This window comes from Harpia harpyja, chromosome 7 (genome assembly GCF_026419915.1).
Source record: "Harpia harpyja isolate bHarHar1 chromosome 7, bHarHar1 primary haplotype, whole genome shotgun sequence".
In the NCBI taxonomy this organism is placed as follows: Eukaryota; Metazoa; Chordata; class Aves; order Accipitriformes; family Accipitridae; genus Harpia; species Harpia harpyja.
Window position 1 is genome coordinate 2,363,704 of NC_068946.1, and position 18,238 is coordinate 2,381,941.

The 18,238-nt window shown below is 40.2% G+C and overlaps 3 protein-coding genes across 19 annotated transcripts in view; 2 read left to right on the top strand and 1 right to left on the bottom strand.

Annotated features, from left to right (window-relative positions):
- Positions 1-293: 293 nt before the first annotated feature.
- On the top strand, positions 294-7,021 carry PEX10 (peroxisomal biogenesis factor 10). Its single transcript, XM_052792085.1, has 6 exons — positions 294-502; positions 811-891; positions 1,413-1,819; positions 2,633-2,808; positions 3,114-3,249; positions 6,156-7,021. Exons 1-6 carry the CDS (start codon positions 391-393, stop codon positions 6,225-6,227), a joined length of 984 nt encoding a protein of 327 aa, XP_052648045.1. The 5' UTR covers positions 294-390; the 3' UTR covers positions 6,228-7,021.
- A 1,683-nt stretch (positions 7,022-8,704) lies between these two features.
- RER1 (retention in endoplasmic reticulum sorting receptor 1) lies at positions 8,705-16,002 on the bottom strand. 5 transcript variants are annotated; one of them, XM_052792090.1, is made up of 8 exons: positions 15,871-15,969; positions 12,949-13,064; positions 12,580-12,665; positions 11,915-12,019; positions 11,540-11,639; positions 10,934-11,012; positions 10,693-10,828; positions 8,705-9,807 (listed from the first exon to the last, which is right to left on the bottom strand). In XM_052792090.1, the coding sequence occupies exons 3-8, from the start codon at positions 12,658-12,660 to the stop codon at positions 9,718-9,720; spliced, it is 591 nt and encodes a 196-aa protein (XP_052648050.1). In that variant the 5' UTR covers positions 12,661-12,665; positions 12,949-13,064; positions 15,871-15,969; the 3' UTR covers positions 8,705-9,717. The 5 variants fall into 5 exon arrangements, with proteins under 5 accessions (XP_052648050.1, XP_052648049.1, XP_052648047.1 ...); XM_052792089.1 differs by having other exon boundaries at positions 12,985-13,064; positions 15,871-15,957; XM_052792087.1 differs by lacking the exon at positions 12,949-13,064 and having other exon boundaries at positions 10,693-10,853; positions 10,934-10,987; positions 15,871-16,002.
- LOC128143959 (uncharacterized) overlaps positions 15,381-18,238 on the top strand; it is a 184,971-nt gene continuing 182,113 nt past the window's right edge. For 9 of the 13 annotated variants that reach the window (XR_008235937.1, XR_008235938.1, XR_008235942.1 and 6 more), the window contains exons 1-2: positions 16,039-16,577; positions 17,574-17,672. The gene's annotated coding sequence lies outside the window, so the exon portion shown is untranslated. Of the gene's footprint in view, positions 15,569-16,038; positions 16,649-17,573; positions 17,673-18,238 lie in introns of those variants that run through there. The other 4 variants (XM_052792092.1, XM_052792095.1, XM_052792093.1 and 1 more) reach the window with 4 other exon arrangements.

An 18,238-nucleotide genomic window follows, 5' to 3' on the forward strand; every position in this document is an offset into this window, starting at 1 on the left:
GCTAGCCCGATCTGCCGCCGCATTACCAAGCGCGCTGAGGGAAGGCAACCAGGGCTGCGGAACCGCCGCTGGCCGGCGGCAATGCCGAGCCCGGGCGCTGGCTGGGCTGCTGGGCATCCACCCTGCGGCACCCGAGGGAAGCCCGGCCAGCAGGCTGCCGCTCCCCGGAGCGAAGCGGCACCGCAGCCACCGGCGGGAAGAAGCCGCTCAGGCGGGAAGCGGCAACCGCAGCGCTGAGGAGACGGAGGAAAGCGGCTCCCGCCCTCTTACGAGGCGCCTCCTTATGGGAGGTCCGTAACGACGCAACATCCCTGCGCCCGCCGAGGGTGCACCGCCGCCTGTGGAGAGCCGCTTCGCCTGCGCGCAGAGTTACGTCTCCTTCCGCGCGGGATGGCGCTGGCGCCCGCGGGGCCGGCGCAGCTGGTGCGCTGCGGACAGAAGGACGAGCTGTACCGGAGCGGGCTGCGGAGCGGGGCCGGCACCGCGCTGCACGGGCTCGCAGGTAATGCCTGCCCTGGGTGGGGGGGTTTCAGTGGACCCCGAGCTCTGCCGAGGGGCTGGGCCGCCCGGCTCGGCGTTGGAGGGGGGACGGAGACAGACCGCGGATCGTCGGTGCTCCGAAATCCGCCGACAGCAGCGGCCTCCCCCCTCAGCCCCCTCACAGCTCTCGGATGGGGTGATGGAGGTGGGCCGATCCATCGCGGGGGCGTTAATCCAGTGTTGGGGTGCCCGGGAGAAATGGCGGGCGAAGGGTTTAGATCAGCAGGAATTTCACGTCAAGTAACTGCAATGATTCCCCCCCTCCCTTAGGTGCCAAGAAGTGGCTGGAATGGAGGAAAGAGATTGAACTGCTTTCTGATGTCGCCTACTTCGTCCTCACCACTTTGTCAGGTAACGCGCCTAGTAGCTTCCGATTTAGCATTTCTCCTTACGGCGTGAAAAATGAGCCGTCTGTCCTGGGGGGCTGCTAGTTGTTGGGTGACCACCGCCTGCAATGAGACTGCTTGACAGGGATTTTCTTCATCGTGGGGGTCTGTCTTTGGTTTGTTTTTTCTATAAATGCCTTTTATTAACCACTAAATTGCCAGAAGCTTGAGTTCCAAGGCAGCAGTTTATCAACCCAGATATAGGATCTTTTAAAAGCAAAAGTTCTTTTTCAAAAAAGGGATGCATGATACTATGAAAAAGCATCCCTGCTTTAAGCCTAAAGCTATGGCAGGTACTGATGCTGCAGATGCTCACGCAAATGTAATGGTCACCTCATTCAACACAAAAAAATGCAACTATTTCTGAAACTCCGAAACCCGATGTGTTCTGAACTGAGCAGCCTGTCACCGCTGCTCAACCATACAGAGAATGATACTGCAATTGCCATCTTACCCTGCGTGTTTTCTGTCACACACATTATTTAGGTTATCAGACTCTGGGTGAAGAGTATGTTAACATTGTTCAAGTTGACTCAACCAAGAAAAGGGTACCTTCTTTTCTTCGACGGGCCATCTTCGTTTCTCTGCATACTGTAGTACCCTATTGCTTAGAAAAGGGATTACTGCATCTGGAACATGAGTTGCAGATAGCAGCTGACGAGTCCAGAACCTCGCAGAGCAACCCAGCACTTGGCTTATCCAGTAGGACCTTAATACGAAACTGGATACAGAAACAAGTCGGGGAGCTTACAGAACAGCAGAAGAAAACAGCCTTACAAATTGTGTACGTTCTTAAACAATGCATACCTTTGCTCCATCGACTACATCTGGCAATATTCTACATAAGTGGCACTTTTTATCACCTGTCTAAAAGAATCACAGGAATCACGTATGTAAGTAGATGTACTTCTTGTTTGAAGCTGGTGTCCACTGCAGTATTTTGGCCTCTTTTGGGGTGCCATGTGTGTAAAAGGGACATAGAATTTGGCTATAGCTGATTAGAATATGGGCAGAGCTGACTGGGTGAGAGGGATATTTTTAATACTATGTAGAGGGGTTATGAGTCCCTGCAGTTGAAAGGTTATGGCTAATAAATGTGAAGGTACTGTCAGAAGTCAATACCCTACGTAACGTCAGAATACGGTCTAGTCCAGTCTGTCTTCTACAAACATACAAAAAGTGAGAAGTGGCTTAATAAATCCATGGGAAATACTTCAATATAGTTTTGAACAAAAATCAGTACAAGTTCAGATAGCATTTTTCTATATGAAGAGCTTAATTTCACATGGTCTTTTGAAGTATCTTTCCAAAAAACATCAGCCACTGGCCCAGAAATGTGTATAGACACAAGATTCCTCAACGATTCCTCATGTCAATCTGGAAAATCGGTATTTGACGATTTGCTCAGAGCCACGTAACAAAACTAAACTGATTAAAGCAGCAGTTTTGATGGACAGACAGACAACTCAAGACAACTGATCCTTGCACAAACGGCAGTTAAGTGTAGCCTGACTGAATGAGATGCATCCAGGCCACATTAGGCCTCCTGAGACAGCAGATTGATGAGTCCTAGAAACATGTCAATTTTTTTGACAGAAATGAGAATGCTAAATCAAGAGTTGGGGGGGGGCAGAATATGAGGGGGGAGAAGCACAGTTTCATAAAACCACAGTAATGAAACATCTCCATTTCTGTGACTTATGTAGCTGCATTTTGGAGGACTGCAAAGAGAAGATCAGAGTATTCGATCAAGTTACAAGTTTCTTGGAATAATTTCACTCTTCCATCTTCTTCTAACAATTGGTGTTCAGATGTACAGCTTCAAACAGAAGCAGAGAGCAAGGCAGGAATGGAAACTACACCGCAACCTAACTCATCAGAAGTACGATGATTTTTACTTACTAGGAAAGAGATGGAAGCAATGGTGGGAAATGTAATACCTGTCATGAACAGGGACAACACTGGAGTGACACTTCGACTTAAGTTAGAACCCAGTGTAATGTAACGTTTGATGCATTCCTCACTGTTTTAAGCATCTCTTAGATTTCATGCTTTGCTTTCATGTTTTTGAAATCTTCACAAAAAGGGTTAATACTTGAAGATGAGGTTTACTTTAAGATTGTGTTATCACATATTTCTTACAAGCAGGCTAAATAAAATAAAGTAACATATAACTATGTTAATTAGAAATATGACCAAGGAAAAAACTACTGGGCGCCACTCCCGCTGCACTTTGTGTTTGGAAGAACGGAGACATACAACAGCCACACCTTGTGGCCACCTCTTCTGCTGGGAATGCATCACGGAGTGGTGTAACACCAGAGTAAGTACAGAAAGATAAATGGAGGCTGGAAGGGGTAAACATGATGAAATTTCTACTTGAAAATATCTATCAGCCTGGGTGTTGAAATAATACCCTTTCTCTCACTAAGGCACCCAAAATCCCCACACAAGAGTTCACCAGGACCTATGTATTTTATTAGAATAGAATGACTATGCATTACATAGATGAGGGAAATAAGGTGAGCAGTTTTCCGTCTCAACCATTGAAATGCAACTGAACTAATGTGGAAGTCAGACATGGAGATAATTCCTTTATCTACAGACCTAGGCTATAATTCTGACTGCAAAGAAACAACAAAAGTGATAATGTTCTGAAGCCTTCTTCACCAGATTTCCAGTAAAAAGGAATAAATAAGTTAAAACCAAACTGAGCTAGCTCTTATGCATGGTATTTTAAACTTGGATTTTGCTCTGGATTAATGAAATACAACAGAATTTTCATCCATTAAGGATTTTATAAACATTGTGGAATAAGATGTTGTCCATTTATTTTCTCTAAAGAGTGAAAACTGCTTGCCAGAAAAAAGGCATCAAGTGTTACTTATAAAATGTTTGCCATAGAGGCTACGTCTGTGCTATAACTCAGATGTATTACTGCAGCTGTTTTAGAAATGAGTGGTGTGATCTACTTAAATTTTCCTACACAGATACTAATTTGGCTGTGGCGGGGCAGAATCAAGCAAATACAACTCAGAGAATTTCTCCAAGATCCAAAATCGATCTTGACACTAAAATCAGTATAGCCAAAGGCCTCTATTTAAATGCACCAAGGTTATACCTATGCAAGCTGTTAAGTTCTATGACAGATACACCATTTGAAGCCACAAACTAGAACACAGCTTGCTATGAGCCACTGCCTTCCTAACACCACCCTGACACAAATCAGGAAACGTCAAAAGTCACTTCAGATTTCCTTGTAAAGACCGAGCCAGCGTTCATCAGTCTTGCCTGAATGCTGTCGTAAGCAGTGGTAAAAACTTTCATCTAGCTGCAGGGAAGGAGTGGTAACCTACTGAATTACTCAGATGTGTTTTCTAAGGCTGTGAAAATAGATGCTTTTCTTATTGGGTAATCAGATTCATTTAATCCTTTAAAAAAAAAAAACCAACAAAACAAAACAACATGGTTTGCCTAACACAAACCATACTACCCACCCCTCCAGTTAGCATTTTTCAGCTTATCAGCTGTTTGTTTCTGAAAGAGAAATGCAATGGAGGCAGCAAATGTTACCAAGTTTCAGCTGGATATGCAAGTCCATTACACAGTGATAAAACTGAGTGTTAACTGAAGCAGGTTCCTAAAGAGGGCCCCTTAAACTGAAACTATCCTGCTAGACTGTAACAAAGCATTCCAGACCCTTTTCTTAACCAGATAGCTATCAGAAGAAATGAGTTATTAGAGGAATAGCTCCCGTACACAGATTTCCTATCACTTACAGTGTTCAGAATATGATATTTGATGAAAAACATAAGGAAGATTGTTGAATATCCTTAATGCGACAATATTAACTCCCAAGTACTGCCTTCTTATGAATCTGAAATTAAAAAGCAAAAAACTTAGTACACTTTAAAAATCAAGTGGGGGGAGGGGTGAAGTCACTCAAAGCTGATAATTAGCAAGCAGATGCGAAATGGATTTTTATCTATCTCCCAAAACTTTAGTTGGGGCTTTTTTAGTTTCCAGTAGGAAGCTGAAGCATCACAAGCTAAAGTTTTCACACACATTTTCAAATTTTGCTTAGAATAATTTAGGTAAATGATCCTTTTGCACTGTGGCCTTACTGAAGCTTATTTGGTCCCTTACGTTGTTGGGCATCAATTAAAAAAAAGTTGTTCTTGTAATCTAGAGTGAAGATTAGTCCTCACTTCCCACCACACCTCTGACTGGAAAATTAAGGAAGAACTTCAAATGAGTTAGCATTAGAAATTGCCCTGCTGACTCCCTGCTTGAAGTATCTTCAAATGAAGTGGAGGGAACAGAAATTTGAATATAACAGAAGTACACTTAGAAGGCTACTGACAGTTTCAGTTATTAGTTTTCAGTGTGAGTACTAGCTGACAATAGAGCTGTATCTGTTAGAGGACATGTATTTTAGACCATTTTTTGCATTTTTGTCAACTCTAAAGCTGTCCCAGATGCACCTATCTGTAGGTAGACAGTATTAAAAATGCATTACACAGTGATATTTCAGATCTGAAAACATCCATTCACTATAATTGCATCTTTACCTTATTCTTTTCCCTAAAGGCCTGCTAATTTACTACTCAAAGAGCAGTTCAACGCCCATGGTAAAGGATTTTTTGTTTCGGATACAGAGACTTCAGCTCGTTTTTTCTTAACATTGACAACAATTGTTACCATTTTAGTAACTTTTAGTCTTTTGGAATGTGCTGACCTAATAAATCCTTTTGACTCCCCCACTGGATTCACCAGGCAGAGATACAAAAATTTCAGAGCTCTGAGTTAGAGAACTAAGAGTATCTTCTAACACACAGTCAATACCTTTTAAATACTACTTCTAGTGTACGTGAATGTTTCCTCACACTGGCTCTAACTGTAGTTTTTTCTGATTCCATTTGTTAGCAAAGTTAACTGAAGAAGTAGTATTGCCACCTAGATTAAAGAACAAACACACACCAAAAGAACTGTTAAGAATCCATCCGGTTTTTAAGCACCCATATCGCCTCAAGTTGCTCTTTAAATTGGGCGAGCTTAGAGTGCTTTACATGGTTAAGCTTGCATCACAAACTGGACTGAAAAAAATGGGGTTTTGATTATGGATGCTGATTATTTTCTAGAAGTAGTTAAACAGTTATATTTGGATTTTTTTTTAACTTTTAAATACAGCAATTCAGTACATCGATCTAATTTCTTTTCTTTTTGTAGACAGAATGTCCACTGTGCAGAGAGAAGTTTCATCCTCAGAAACTGATCTACCTACGTCACTATCAACTGTAAAGGAAAAACCTATTCTGTTTCATGACAAGGGCCTTTATAAAGTTGTCATACAGCTTGAGTTAGTCCAAGAAAGACTTTATCATAAAACTGGTAACTGCCTGTGCAAGGTGGCACTTCATTCCTGTTTTACAGAATAAATCTACTTCTGCCTCTACCCTTCTGTTTCCTCTAACATGGTTGTCGGCCATTTTAAAAATATGTCTTTCTAAAAAGTGCTTAACACAAATGTAGTAGTTTTCTTCACTGTGGACAATGAAAAATTTACATCAGATTCTCAATTTCTAAATGTAAGTGTAGATAACGAGTCTTCCAACCTTTCATAGCATGCTTAAGATATTAGTAAAACTCTACAATTTGTAAGACTCCATTTCTCCTGTAACTTAATAATGACTCCATCCTGTAGACTTCAGGGGAAAAGGACAAAAACTGTACACAAATCCTTAGTTTAACCGCAGTGGAAGTTCCAATGATAAATGTATGTCATGTACCATTCTGTTTTCATAACAAGGTTAACAATAAAGCAGGTTTCCTTGATTTGACAAATGGTGAATTTCCCTTAGATCCAGAGAAGCAACAAATGCAAACCCATAGTAATGCCGACTACTTTGCACATTGATCAATTAACATTCAGCTTCCAAACTCAAAGCTCTTCTATCGCTATTAGTATCAAGACTTTTCATCAAGTATTCTAGACATTGAGATTATAGCAATGTAACAAGTGTTGTTTCAAAAAAGCCCTAGTATGTATACTAATAAAACTAAGGTCAACTATAAAACATTAGTTTTGCAACACAGCTTAAGTTTGTCTGTGTGGTGTTTTCTACAGTCTAACACAGATAGGGAAGAAGCTGACTTCAGCCACAAGACCCCCTCCGCTCTTTATGGCAATAAGGGCTATTTCAGCTAAAGGAGGAGGGATTCTGCAGCATCACCTCATCAAGATTTATTCCCATAAATTATTATAAGTTCAATTATACAAGTATTTGGAGAAGCAGGGAAAAAGAAGATTGTTAGTTGTTAACATATCTTGTCATTCTTGCATGACAGAAAATGTACAAGATTAATTTATTTGTATTCTTTAAATACAGATGGGGAGAAAAAGCCAGATGATCCACTCAGTGGATCGTGAGTTACAGTTTCAATAAATCTTTCACAAATGGTACTGAATACAGGCTCGGGATGGCAGGGGGAGGTGTGCTACAGTAAGAGCACTTCTTTTAAGATGGTTATTTGTACTGCAGAGATCCTGGTTAGCTAGTTAACAATTAAATCTCCAGTGTTATCATAAAAACCCCAATAAAATTAGTTTAACTTTTCATCATATCTATAAATGAAAAAAAAAATAGGTTCTGCTAACTATGCGAACACCTCTTCATTGCTGTACAAAAGTGATTTTCAGAGCTGCAATAACCATCCCTTACACCAGAAAACTTTCAGGCATCCCTCACCTATTTAAAACTGTCAAGGCAACAGTAGAAGAAAAGTGGTCTGTATCACAAAGCAAAACATGACTACCTAAGGAAATCACTGCCTGATCTCCTTACTAAGAAAACAGTAAGGAAAAACATTTAGTTGCACATAAAAACAAATAGGAAGCAATCAATGACTGGAAAGTATCTGTGAAGCTGTCAAGCCAAGTTTTTCATGCTTTCTCTAAGGGTAATTTCTTTTTAGCACTTGTATGTGATAAAAATAGAGCAAAGTTTAACAAAATGCCGTCAAACTTGTCTGGCTGTTGCATGCTGAGAGTCAGCTAGGGAACTATACCATTGTCCAAACATCATCTACTAAGAATGAGAAGGCATTAATCTCAAGCTGCCCCTGAAGCTCAAAATTAAGTGGAGGTAAAAATGTCTAACTTACAATGGATATCATTAACACTCTGCTGTTTAGTAGGAGTCATCCCAGTTGCTAATTTTAATATTAAAAAATATCTTTTTCTCCCTGATTTGCCCATATTATTCAGAAACTCCAGCAAACCTGAAGACAGCTTCTCCAAGTCAGGGCTTTCAGATTTTTAGGCAACGAACTGCAAGTATCCATGACTGGTGTTTCTATAAGGCCCTTTTTGGTTACTGTATTTCCATAATTTTAAATTTTGGCATTACTAGTTTCCACACTGCTAATAAAACAAACACACACAAACAAACAAAAACCAGGTCAATGTGAACTAAAACTACCTGTCATTTTCCCAGGATTACTGAAGGCTGAATTCCAGAGCTCCATAATGACTTCATTTGACAAAATCAGATGAAAGGGTTCCTACATAATTTTTTTTCAATTAGGTGCCTGTTGAAGTTGCCACTATTCTCCATTCAGAATCTTCAAAGAGCTAATCTTTTCCTACTTTCTGCAAGTGAATGCTCCCTGAAGAGTCGAAAAAGGCATTGCATGAAGATAAGTTGAGGGTAACCATTATTGAAAAGGAGCCATAAATGCTATTAGATCAATATATGTATATAAAGATAGAGAACAAGTAAAGGGGGACACTGTCTTTTAATAAATTTTGGAATTAAAAAGTCACTTAATAAAACTGCAGTTGTATCACATGAAAAAGTTTACATGCAGGTCATTTACGTCCGATTTTTTTTTTTTTCCCCATAGAAAATGAAAAGCTGTGTTAAAACCCACACTGTTTGTCTGCTATGGCCAGTTTGGATATATTCTGAAGGGGCTGCATGAAGTCATCTTAAATTAATCAAGAAACCCTTAAGTATGAAAGAAACTCCAACTAATAACAATTAAAATATATATTTTTATAATTCCAGGTCCTCACAGGAAATTGTGATAGAGTTTGAACGGAGTTTTGAGTTGTCATGGTAGAGCCCAATTTTACCATCTGCTAGGAGATGTAATGGTGAAACTGGCATTAAAACCCAACACAAACGAGTTACTTTAGAAGCTATATGAGTATTTTTCCCCTACTGCAAAACCCATAATTTAATAGATTTCTTATTCCTATCTATATTTGTTTGGCTATAACTCAGTAATACCATGCATTTAGGAAACTGGCTTAAGTTCTGCATCTGTTTAGGTCTACTGAATTTTTCTATGAAAATAGCACATGGCCATGAAGCAGAAAACAGCATCATGTGTGCCATCTTACGTTTTTCCTTCACATATGTGCACAGCACTTCAGGGTGACGTAGAGCAGGAGAACTATGTAAAAATACCCAACTCTAAGCCATTAATCTCTCCAGTGCAATGGATCTTGAAAGAAATACGTTATCCCAAATCCATGGGATTATCCAAAGTTCCTCCAACTTCTTACAAAAGATAATAAACTCAATGCAATTTGGTTAGAATGCCAGTTTCTTCAAGAAACTGATATTTCAGATAAAAATAGCAAGATCCTCTTAAAATGAAAATTCAACTGCTTTGTCACCACTCTGTTAATCATTTTTTATGAAGAAAAAAAGGCATTGTTACAATGGCTCAAAATCGTTCCTTTAGTTAGAAGTAGAATTGGTCAACAGGTTGATTGCACCTTCTAGCTAGCAAAGGTCTTTCCCACATCTTCTTTCCCTTTGTATTTCCTCTTGCCATGTGTGAAGGGTATATATCTGTACTTTATCATGTGCTGTAAAGAGAAAAGATCAATTTTTGAGGCAAGAAACTTACATAGTATTTAGAAAAATGTATTATAATACACATTGAAAATTACAAAGTCCTCTAGAAAGACAGTTCTTCAGTATTGTAAGGATAATGAAATAGCTAATCATATACCAGTTTACATCTAAATAGCGGTATGAGCCCAATCTTATATATCTCAAATTTGGGTACACCCAACAATTTATACTGTACAGTGAGGATTACTGACTGGGGAATCACAGGAAACTGGAGAGAGCACAGAGGTATTAATTCTTTGCTACCCTTTAATCTTTAATTTACAACTTTGAATAACAGTACCTATCCAAAATTCTGAATGTCTGGGAAAAAAACTGGTTCTCTTTTTAAAATGCCAACAAACCATAAGTAGTTTGTTAAAATTGGTCTGAATGACTTGCCTATGTTCTTCTTCCCCTTCTCCCCATCTACCTTCTCGCACCAACTTGTCAGAACTTCCTTCTTCACCCATCAGAGATCCTACAAGACCTCTTCATTAAAAATAGCCATAGTTAACTGAAGAAAGGAAGTGGATGAGAAATTATTAAAACTCATCCTGCATAAAAACCAGATATTAAATTCTAAGATCAAAACCTTTTGAAAGCAAGCATAAGACTTTGTAATGTGGTGTATGAAGACTTCTTTTACGAGCTATTTTTGTTTTCCATCAACAATATTTGTCAAAGTTGCAAATATGCAACACTTGAACTGTTCAAGTGTTAGTTGTTCAAGTTCCTCTAGCAAAAGAAGTGTGTGCAATACATTTAAAACCTCTGAAGTGCTCAACTGGATGGACAGTTTGGAACAATACTGTAAATTCTGACATCACAAATGGTACTATCTATTCTTGGCAAGTTACCTTGATTTGTCTCTTCATAGTGATACAAAATAGCATAATGAAGTACATCACAAGGATTGGCCAAAAAACAGGAACGTTGAAAGCCTCAAAGAATGTACACGCCATAGCAACCAGGATTCCTTTAGTGGCAGAGTGCCTTAAAAATAATATTAAAATTAATCCTTTAACCCCAGCTACCACTAATTTGATGCAGATATTTATATTTTTCAAAAACACAGCATGGGCAGATGGATCCACTCACCAGAATTTAAACTCTGGGAGCCTTCTAATGAAAGGCCGAAATTCTTCATTTTGCCTTGTGGGTAAGGAAGGACCATCATCTGAAAAAAACAGAAAAAAAAAAAAAAAAAACAACAAACCACAAACCCCCTCACACTAATTTTCCACATATTTGGACTCCAGGTTATTTTTACTTGTTATCTTTAAAAAAACAAGAAAGAAAAACTTTCACTGTTACACATAGATTCCAGTTACAGTGGCTGTTTTAATGTAACTTAACACTGATTTCCAAAAAGAAAATAGGGAACAAATCAGTGCCAAGTCACTTGAGTTACTATGGGGAGAACTTAAGTCACATAAACCTTCTTTCAAAACACAGAAAACTAATACAATATGGAATATGTTCAAGTCCTGAAAAAAAAAAAAACAAAACCAAAAAACCACAACACCAAAAAAAACCCTGACAAGTTTTATAGTAACTCCTGATGTCATGTTTTATAGATTTTTCGCAAGTCTAAAAATACAATGTCATGCTAAAATTGCACATCTTTACACTACTGTATCAGACAAAAAGAGCTGGAAGTTTGACTAAGTCCAAAATTATCGCAAAATGAACTATTCATCATACCTGAATCTTCCATTAAAGAGGGGTCTACCTTTGGCGACAAGAAAGCTATGAAGAGATTTAGATGGTAGATTCCCAAGGCATATGTCACAATGTACCAACCCTGAAGCAGGGAGGAAAAAAGAGCCAAGATTAAAGTCTTCCTGAAAACTGTTTTCAGACACTGATTTTTCAACAAGATTAACAGTCTGGTTTTTTTGCTTCCTTGAGAAGTGCTCTTTTACATCCTCACATTAACACAAAAAGTTTCCTGGACTTGTTAAAAAAATATTAAAAATTCTCACTGTATAAAGTAAGCATTCTGACTCTATGAAAAGATGAAATCACCTCTATGAATCTATTTCTTTTATTTGTGTATTGACAAATAAGTTTTCTTACCTGCAGTAAATAAACTCTAATCATGTAGATAAAACTCAGACCCAAAGTTACAATCCATCGCACTGCAGTATATGGAGTAGATTTGTCTAACCAGGATTGGTAGATCTAGGAAGAAATATAAAGTGTACATCTGTAAAATACATGATGCACCACGAAGAAAGTTTATTACAGGGTAGCATTAAAAATAGTAAGCATTTGCGAAGAGTATTTTGAGAAGGAGAGTAACATGAAACATTTGTATTCTTCATTAGAAATAAACTGAATTAAACTTAAACATACTTACAAACATTTGAAAAGTTCTATATTTTTACAAAGGCCAAAAAAAGAAAAATCCTAATGCTTGGGGCATTGTAAAGCAATTTAAATTTTCAATATTTTACGCAAGGTTACTTTCCTTAGGATGAATCTGACATGAAATCTGAAGTCACTCCTCAATTTTGACAACAACAGCTTATATTTTCACTGTGCAACGTTACATATACACACATTAAATATTCCATTAAGCTATGTATTATAATATTTGTTACCTATTTTTAAAAGGTTTCAAAAGAAATCTTTTGTACAGATTTCAGTATTTCAACAACTCATCCAAAAAGTAACGAGTTCAAGAAGCTGCATTGAGACCTGCTTCTAATGGAGTCAGAAAAACCCTACAAAAAACCAACCTGTCCAAGTCTTGAGAAAAATCTATAGACCACAGAAGGCTTTCCATGCACAGACTCACCAATACTGTCCCCTTCTGACATGGTTGCTGTGGAAACAAAACATGACACATAGGTAACATTTAAAACAAAAAGCTAAGCTCAGTGAGGCTTTACAGTACATTATCTGAACCAGCATTTACATATGATACTTTCTTGGATTGCCCTGTTTGAAACAAGTTATTTTAAATGAAGTATTCTTAAAGAGAAGACATTTATTCCAAAGAAATTAATTTCCAAAAGAAATTGTCAAGAAAGCAAAGAACAGGGTATTTTACAAAGCCAAGACAGGATCCAATCCATTTTAGGGAGGGGGAAAAAAAAAGTCCATACAGAAATGCAGGAATGAGCCTTGTTAGACATCTTCACCTTGATAAGGCAGGAGCTGAGTTATAACATCTAAGCATTGAGATATGAACTGCAGCACCACCCTCCTGTCACCTCAGTTTCTAAAGGCAAAGAACAAAACCAAAATAAATATGTTTTTTTTTAAAAGCTGCTTAGGATTTTTAAATACTGAGTAACTAGATCGTGAAGAAGTTTAAATTCAGGACTCTGTACACCAGTGGTTACAGACCAAAAACCTCTACCATAAGTACCTAAACCAGAACACTGCCCACTGCTAGAATTAGTCAATGAGTTTATCTCTCTTGAACATGAAGAGCTTAGCAGTCACAGGAAAGTTTTATGCATGAGCAAAACTGTGTAGTGAAAGGGCCAGGATTCTGAACTCAGATAAAAAAAAAAAAAAGAACGAAGGGAATTATTTTTTAGTACATGCTTCTGCTACCAATTTAAGATCTTCATTCTCCTTTTCAGTTAAGCTCAACTAAGTTTTATAGTTCACTTCAAGATATAAAACAAACAAAATAAAATGGATTCTAAACAGAAACATTTTTGCCACATCACCAAAAGCAATCCCTGACATTACTTCCTGGAGTCCTCATCTGTGGGTGGGACTACATAATTCTGGGATAGTGGGAGTACTTTCAGCCCTACATTAATAGCTCAAGAGCCTCAGATGATAATAAAGATATATGAAACATTACTAAATCAGAAAAACATAAATTAACTTAGATGCTGCAATACAGTGACTGCTGCAAAAAATAATTTGAGACCAAGGACAATCTGGGAGGTACAGAACCTTAAAGTTGTCTATTTTTTCTGTAAACATCTGAAAACTACATCCTACGGAATAATTAGTAAGTAGAAAAAAGGAGTCCTGTTACACTTCAAAAGATAAGGGGATTCATTACGAAGCTTCAGGAGCTGCAGTCCACTTTAATTCAAGCTATAGCTAAACAGAAAAAAAAAATCAAATAGAAACTTATACAATATAGATACAGACTTTTTCATTACAGGCAAAAGGAAGTAATTGTTATTCTCCCCATTCACTGCACTGCAGAAGAAAGAAGTTACTCAGCATTATTAGCTGAGCATAATTTTGTGCTTTATTTTGGGTTTTTTTGAAATGCCCTGAAGTATAAAGCCGTAACAAAAAGATATTGAATCTATTGATCAGATAGCAACTCTCTAAAGATCATGAACAGAAAAACTCTCATATTCTCAAAACTAATTTTACAGATACATCCACAGCAAATATGGGCTGTAAGTAGACCTAACATTACAATCTTGTCAATGTTAACTTATGCAGTTCAAGTGAAGAATCATGTATGTAGGGCTACTGATGGCTTTATGATGGAGTAGGCATTTTGCTTTGTGTAACAAACTACATTATATGTGATTATGTATGATTGTTTATCATACATACAGTTCTTCCACAGCAGACCAAGAAATTAAACCAGCTAACACTATCTGTTTTACTGAAAATAAACCACTCACTGGCTCGGTTTAAGTAGCACAGACTGAAGTATATCACATGACATGGTTTAGAATTTAAGTTAATATTTCTTATCACATCAAAATTTTACTGAAAGAACATCTGCAATTAGACGGTTATCAAGAAAAGCAGTATTTGGCATTGCTTTGAAGGTAGCTTACAGTTAAGAACACAGGTCAGATCTCATTAGTTTAAAGGGAATAATTAAATCTAGACAGTAGCAGTCCCTTTCATAGTGCAACATAAGACTTTACTGTTCAGCATAATGAGTTATGATAACCTTCAGCCATTTCAGTAAAACCAATAATCAGAAAGATATATAAAGATTATTTAACAAACAATTGAATAGTTTCCTACTAGCAGAATACAGACTGCTACTAAAACTTAACCATATTAAAACCCCGTATTTTTTCTCTGCTGAAAAGTACCAAGTAGGCAAATACGTGACCTTCAACAGTCAGGCTTTTTACCACAGTTGTTGTGGTAATATCATTAAATATACCACTGTATCGCCGAGTTCTTAAAAATGACAGGACCTGGGGCAGTGCAGGCATTTAACTCATGCCTCGCATCACCACATACAGAGACGTACAGAATTTTCAGACAACTCCCTGATCACGGTGGAGATTTTTCTTAAATTTAAAATACAAATGAACCACATAACTAGCAAAAACACATCACTGCTCATACAAGTTTCCTTATCCCACAGAGGAAACGTCTTTGAAGAGCAACACACTACAGCCGCTTATTACTAACAGAGCGAGCGGACAACCACAGGAAAATAACCCATGGGTTGCGCAAACTGAGGGGCGGGGGGGTATGCTAAAAAAAAAAAGGCATCGGTTAATTTTATCCATCACAACAGGAGCCTGGTCCGTCAGAAACTCACGACTGCCTGAACAGCAGCAGGGCAGGGCACCAGAGCTCCCCGCATTTACCCGGAATCGTGAGGTTCACCCACCCCGAGACCAGAGAAACGCCGTGGGACGGGAGCAATACAGGGCACTTTGGGGAAAAAAAAAAAAACCAAAAAACAAAAAAGCGAGCGCGGGAAGGCGGGCACCGTTTTGGCACGGACGCCGTGAGGAGAGGCCCCCGAGGCGGCCCGCTGAGGTGAGGAGGGACCGGGATACGGCACCAGCACAGCCAACGCCTGGCCCGGAGGGAAAACGAGCCCGCCCCGGCCGACCCAACAACGGCGGCCCCGCCGTCCCCGCCAACCGGGAGGCGGCGAGCGGCAGCGCGGCCCGCGGGGAGCGCCTAGGCCGCGGATACGGCAGCCGTCGCCGAAGACCGCAGAAACCCCCACGCTCCCGGAGATGGGGTGACCACCTGCTGCCGACCCTCCCGCCCTCGGCCCCGGCCGGGCCCCCCCGCTCCCCTCCCGGCGCCGACGCGGGGCACCAGTTACTCACGGACGCCCAAGCCGGGTTCTTCCTTCCGTTCCCCCTCCCCCCCCCCCTTACTATCCACAAAACCCAATATGGCGTCGCTGACGGGGGAGGAGACATTCACTTCCACTTCCAGGGTAAAAGGGGGCGGGATAAAGGCCGGGTTCTGCCCCGCCATTGGGCCCCCGGGTGGGAGGGGGAAGGGGGCGTTGCCGCGGCGCCGAGCTGTGAGGAGGGAGGTGGGTGGCGGCGCGGGTGAGTGAGGACGGGCTGGGGGAGGCAGAGCGGGCGGGTAGGTGCCGTTATGGCCCCGGCTGCAGGCAGCCGCTGCGCTACCGGCAGGAGAAGCGTGGCCCCGGGCCAGCGGGGACCGAGCACGGGGCTGCCCTGCGCGTTGCCCGCCCTCTCTCCCTGCCCCCCTTCGGGCGGTGCCCCGGGGCCCCGCCCCTCACTGCCGCGCAGCCAATGAGCGCCAGGAGGTTTTTGGCGGGGGCGGGCGGTGAGGGCGGGGCCCCCCCGCCATTTTCTCACCTCAGCCCTCCTGGGGGGGGGTGTGTGTGAGGTAGCGGGCCTATAGCAGGCTAGAGCTCGTCGTGTCGGTCTCCTGTGCGGTGCCGCCTCAGCCTGGCCCCTCGCCTGGAGGGGCGAGGACGAGTCTCCTACGACCGCCAAGTCCCGTCTCTCGTTAAGACGAAGAGATGCTAAGCCCGCGCTCCTGTGTTTAGGCTAACGTAAATACAAACGCTTTTCCTCTTATGGGTTTGCTTTATTTTTGATGCTGGCGTTCTTGTTTTAAGCCAAGGTAGCGTAGTCGCTAACGCTTTAGTTTTTGGCTATTCCTCTGTAGTCTGTCTGTAACACTTATAATGGCCTTGAGATATTTAAGAGTATGGGTTCCTGTTACGATGTAAAGCGAGTACAAATAGTGACCAGCGTAATATATATTTTCACATAAATGTTGCTTATACTGCAGTTTTAAAATGGGTGTCCCTGAGTAAAATTAGTGCTTTTACTTTTGTATCACTAGTTATTCAATTTTTTTATTCAGTTTTCAATCTAGTCTTTCTGTAGTGTTTAAATAATTTCAGTTGTGTTCTTTTAACACGATGGGCACTGGGGTGTGTAGAGGCCTCAGGTGGGTCTTGTTTGAAGAATTGGAGCCTTTTGGGTGTACTCAGGGCACTGCCCTGAGGAACATAGATGAATTAGGCTAGGCTTGCAACAATCCTTCTAGCTTTTTGTTTGTTTGTTTGTTTGAAAAATAGGGTAATTTGTAGTCTTTAAAGCCTTTGTATGCTATAAGACAGACCAAGAAGGCAAACAGATCCCCCTTTTTACACAACACAGATGATGATCATTACCTGTAAAACTAGCATCGCTCTAGAGCTTACAGACTGCTGTGAAAGTCAGATCCTTGATTTCAAGAGTTTTAATAACTGTGATGCCATTCTGTTCTATTAGAGCCGATGGGGAAAAATCTGATTTGATGGATTTAGGATTTCTGCCATGTATATGCTCTGTAAATCCCTTCAGCTGGGGTCAATGTTTAAATGCTAAGTTAGTAAGTCTTAAAAGTCTAAAGTATGTGGAGGTGCTAATAATACATAGGTATAAATTTAATCATATAAAGCGGAATAATAATAAAAAGTTTCAACTCTTGATGTGAGTTGAAAACAGGTGGACATTTGCCTATTAAAAGGGGTTGGAAGTATTGTTTTGTTTTCTAGGTCAGGACAAGCTGTTCTTTAAAGATGGAAGTTACTATGAGGGCAAGCTTGTCAGTGGAGAAATTATGGGGAATGGATTTCAATACTGGGCATCAACAGGTGAGCCTGTAACTTATGTACCTTTAAAAAAAAAAAAAAATCCCTATCTCATTAAATTCTGATATATAAATACATATGATGAGCAGCCAGTCTGATTTAGTCCATGTTGTCAGACTTCCATGATGTTTATTGAAGAGTTGTAGTTTTTGTGTTTGCTTGTTGGCCTCTCAGTTTAGGCTGGGTTAACTTTCTGTCACCTCAGAAAGTTAATCGAATGTGTCAATGGTGGAAGCCAGAAACATGTATCATCACTTTTTGATAACAGTCTCAGTCCTTCAGAGAAGCACATGTATGCAGACTTGTGCTCATGTGAAGTGCTCCACAAGATCAGGCCAAATATGTTAAAGGATTTAAAAGAATTTGAATAAACTATCCATTAGGAAGGGATATCTTGTGCGTGATTTACCAAGGGAACGTTTCAGTGAGCTCACTCTGTCCTAGCATCCTGAGCAGAAAGGAGTTCTTTGATTAAAGATCTGTCCTAGTAAGTTGCTCCAGAAAAGAATTTCTCTTGTTTCCATTTATTCCTGTACAGGTAAGTCAGTGACTTCTCTACCTGCCTAACC

Excerpts from the sequence above, each read along its gene's own strand:
- PEX10 (XM_052792085.1), top strand. The coding sequence starts at position 391 with ATGGCGCTGGCGCCCGCGGGGCCGGCGCAGCTGGTGCGCTGCGGACAG. Across the intron at positions 892-1,412 it reads CGTCCTCACCACTTTGTCAG|GTTATCAGACTCTGGGTGAA; the intron begins GTAACGCGCCTA and ends CACATTATTTAG. Across the intron at positions 1,820-2,632 it reads GAATCACAGGAATCACGTAT|CTGCATTTTGGAGGACTGCA; the intron begins GTAAGTAGATGT and ends TGACTTATGTAG.
- RER1 (XM_052792087.1), bottom strand. The coding sequence starts at position 12,660 with ATGTCAGAAGGGGACAGTATTGGTGAGTCTGTGCATGGAAAGCCTTCT. Across the intron at positions 11,640-11,914 it reads TTAGAGTTTATTTACTGCAG|GGTTGGTACATTGTGACATA; the intron begins GTAAGAAAACTT and ends TCCCTGCTTCAG. Across the intron at positions 10,988-11,539 it reads CTCTTTAATGGAAGATTCAG|GCAAAATGAAGAATTTCGGC; the intron begins GTATGATGAATA and ends CTTACCCACAAG.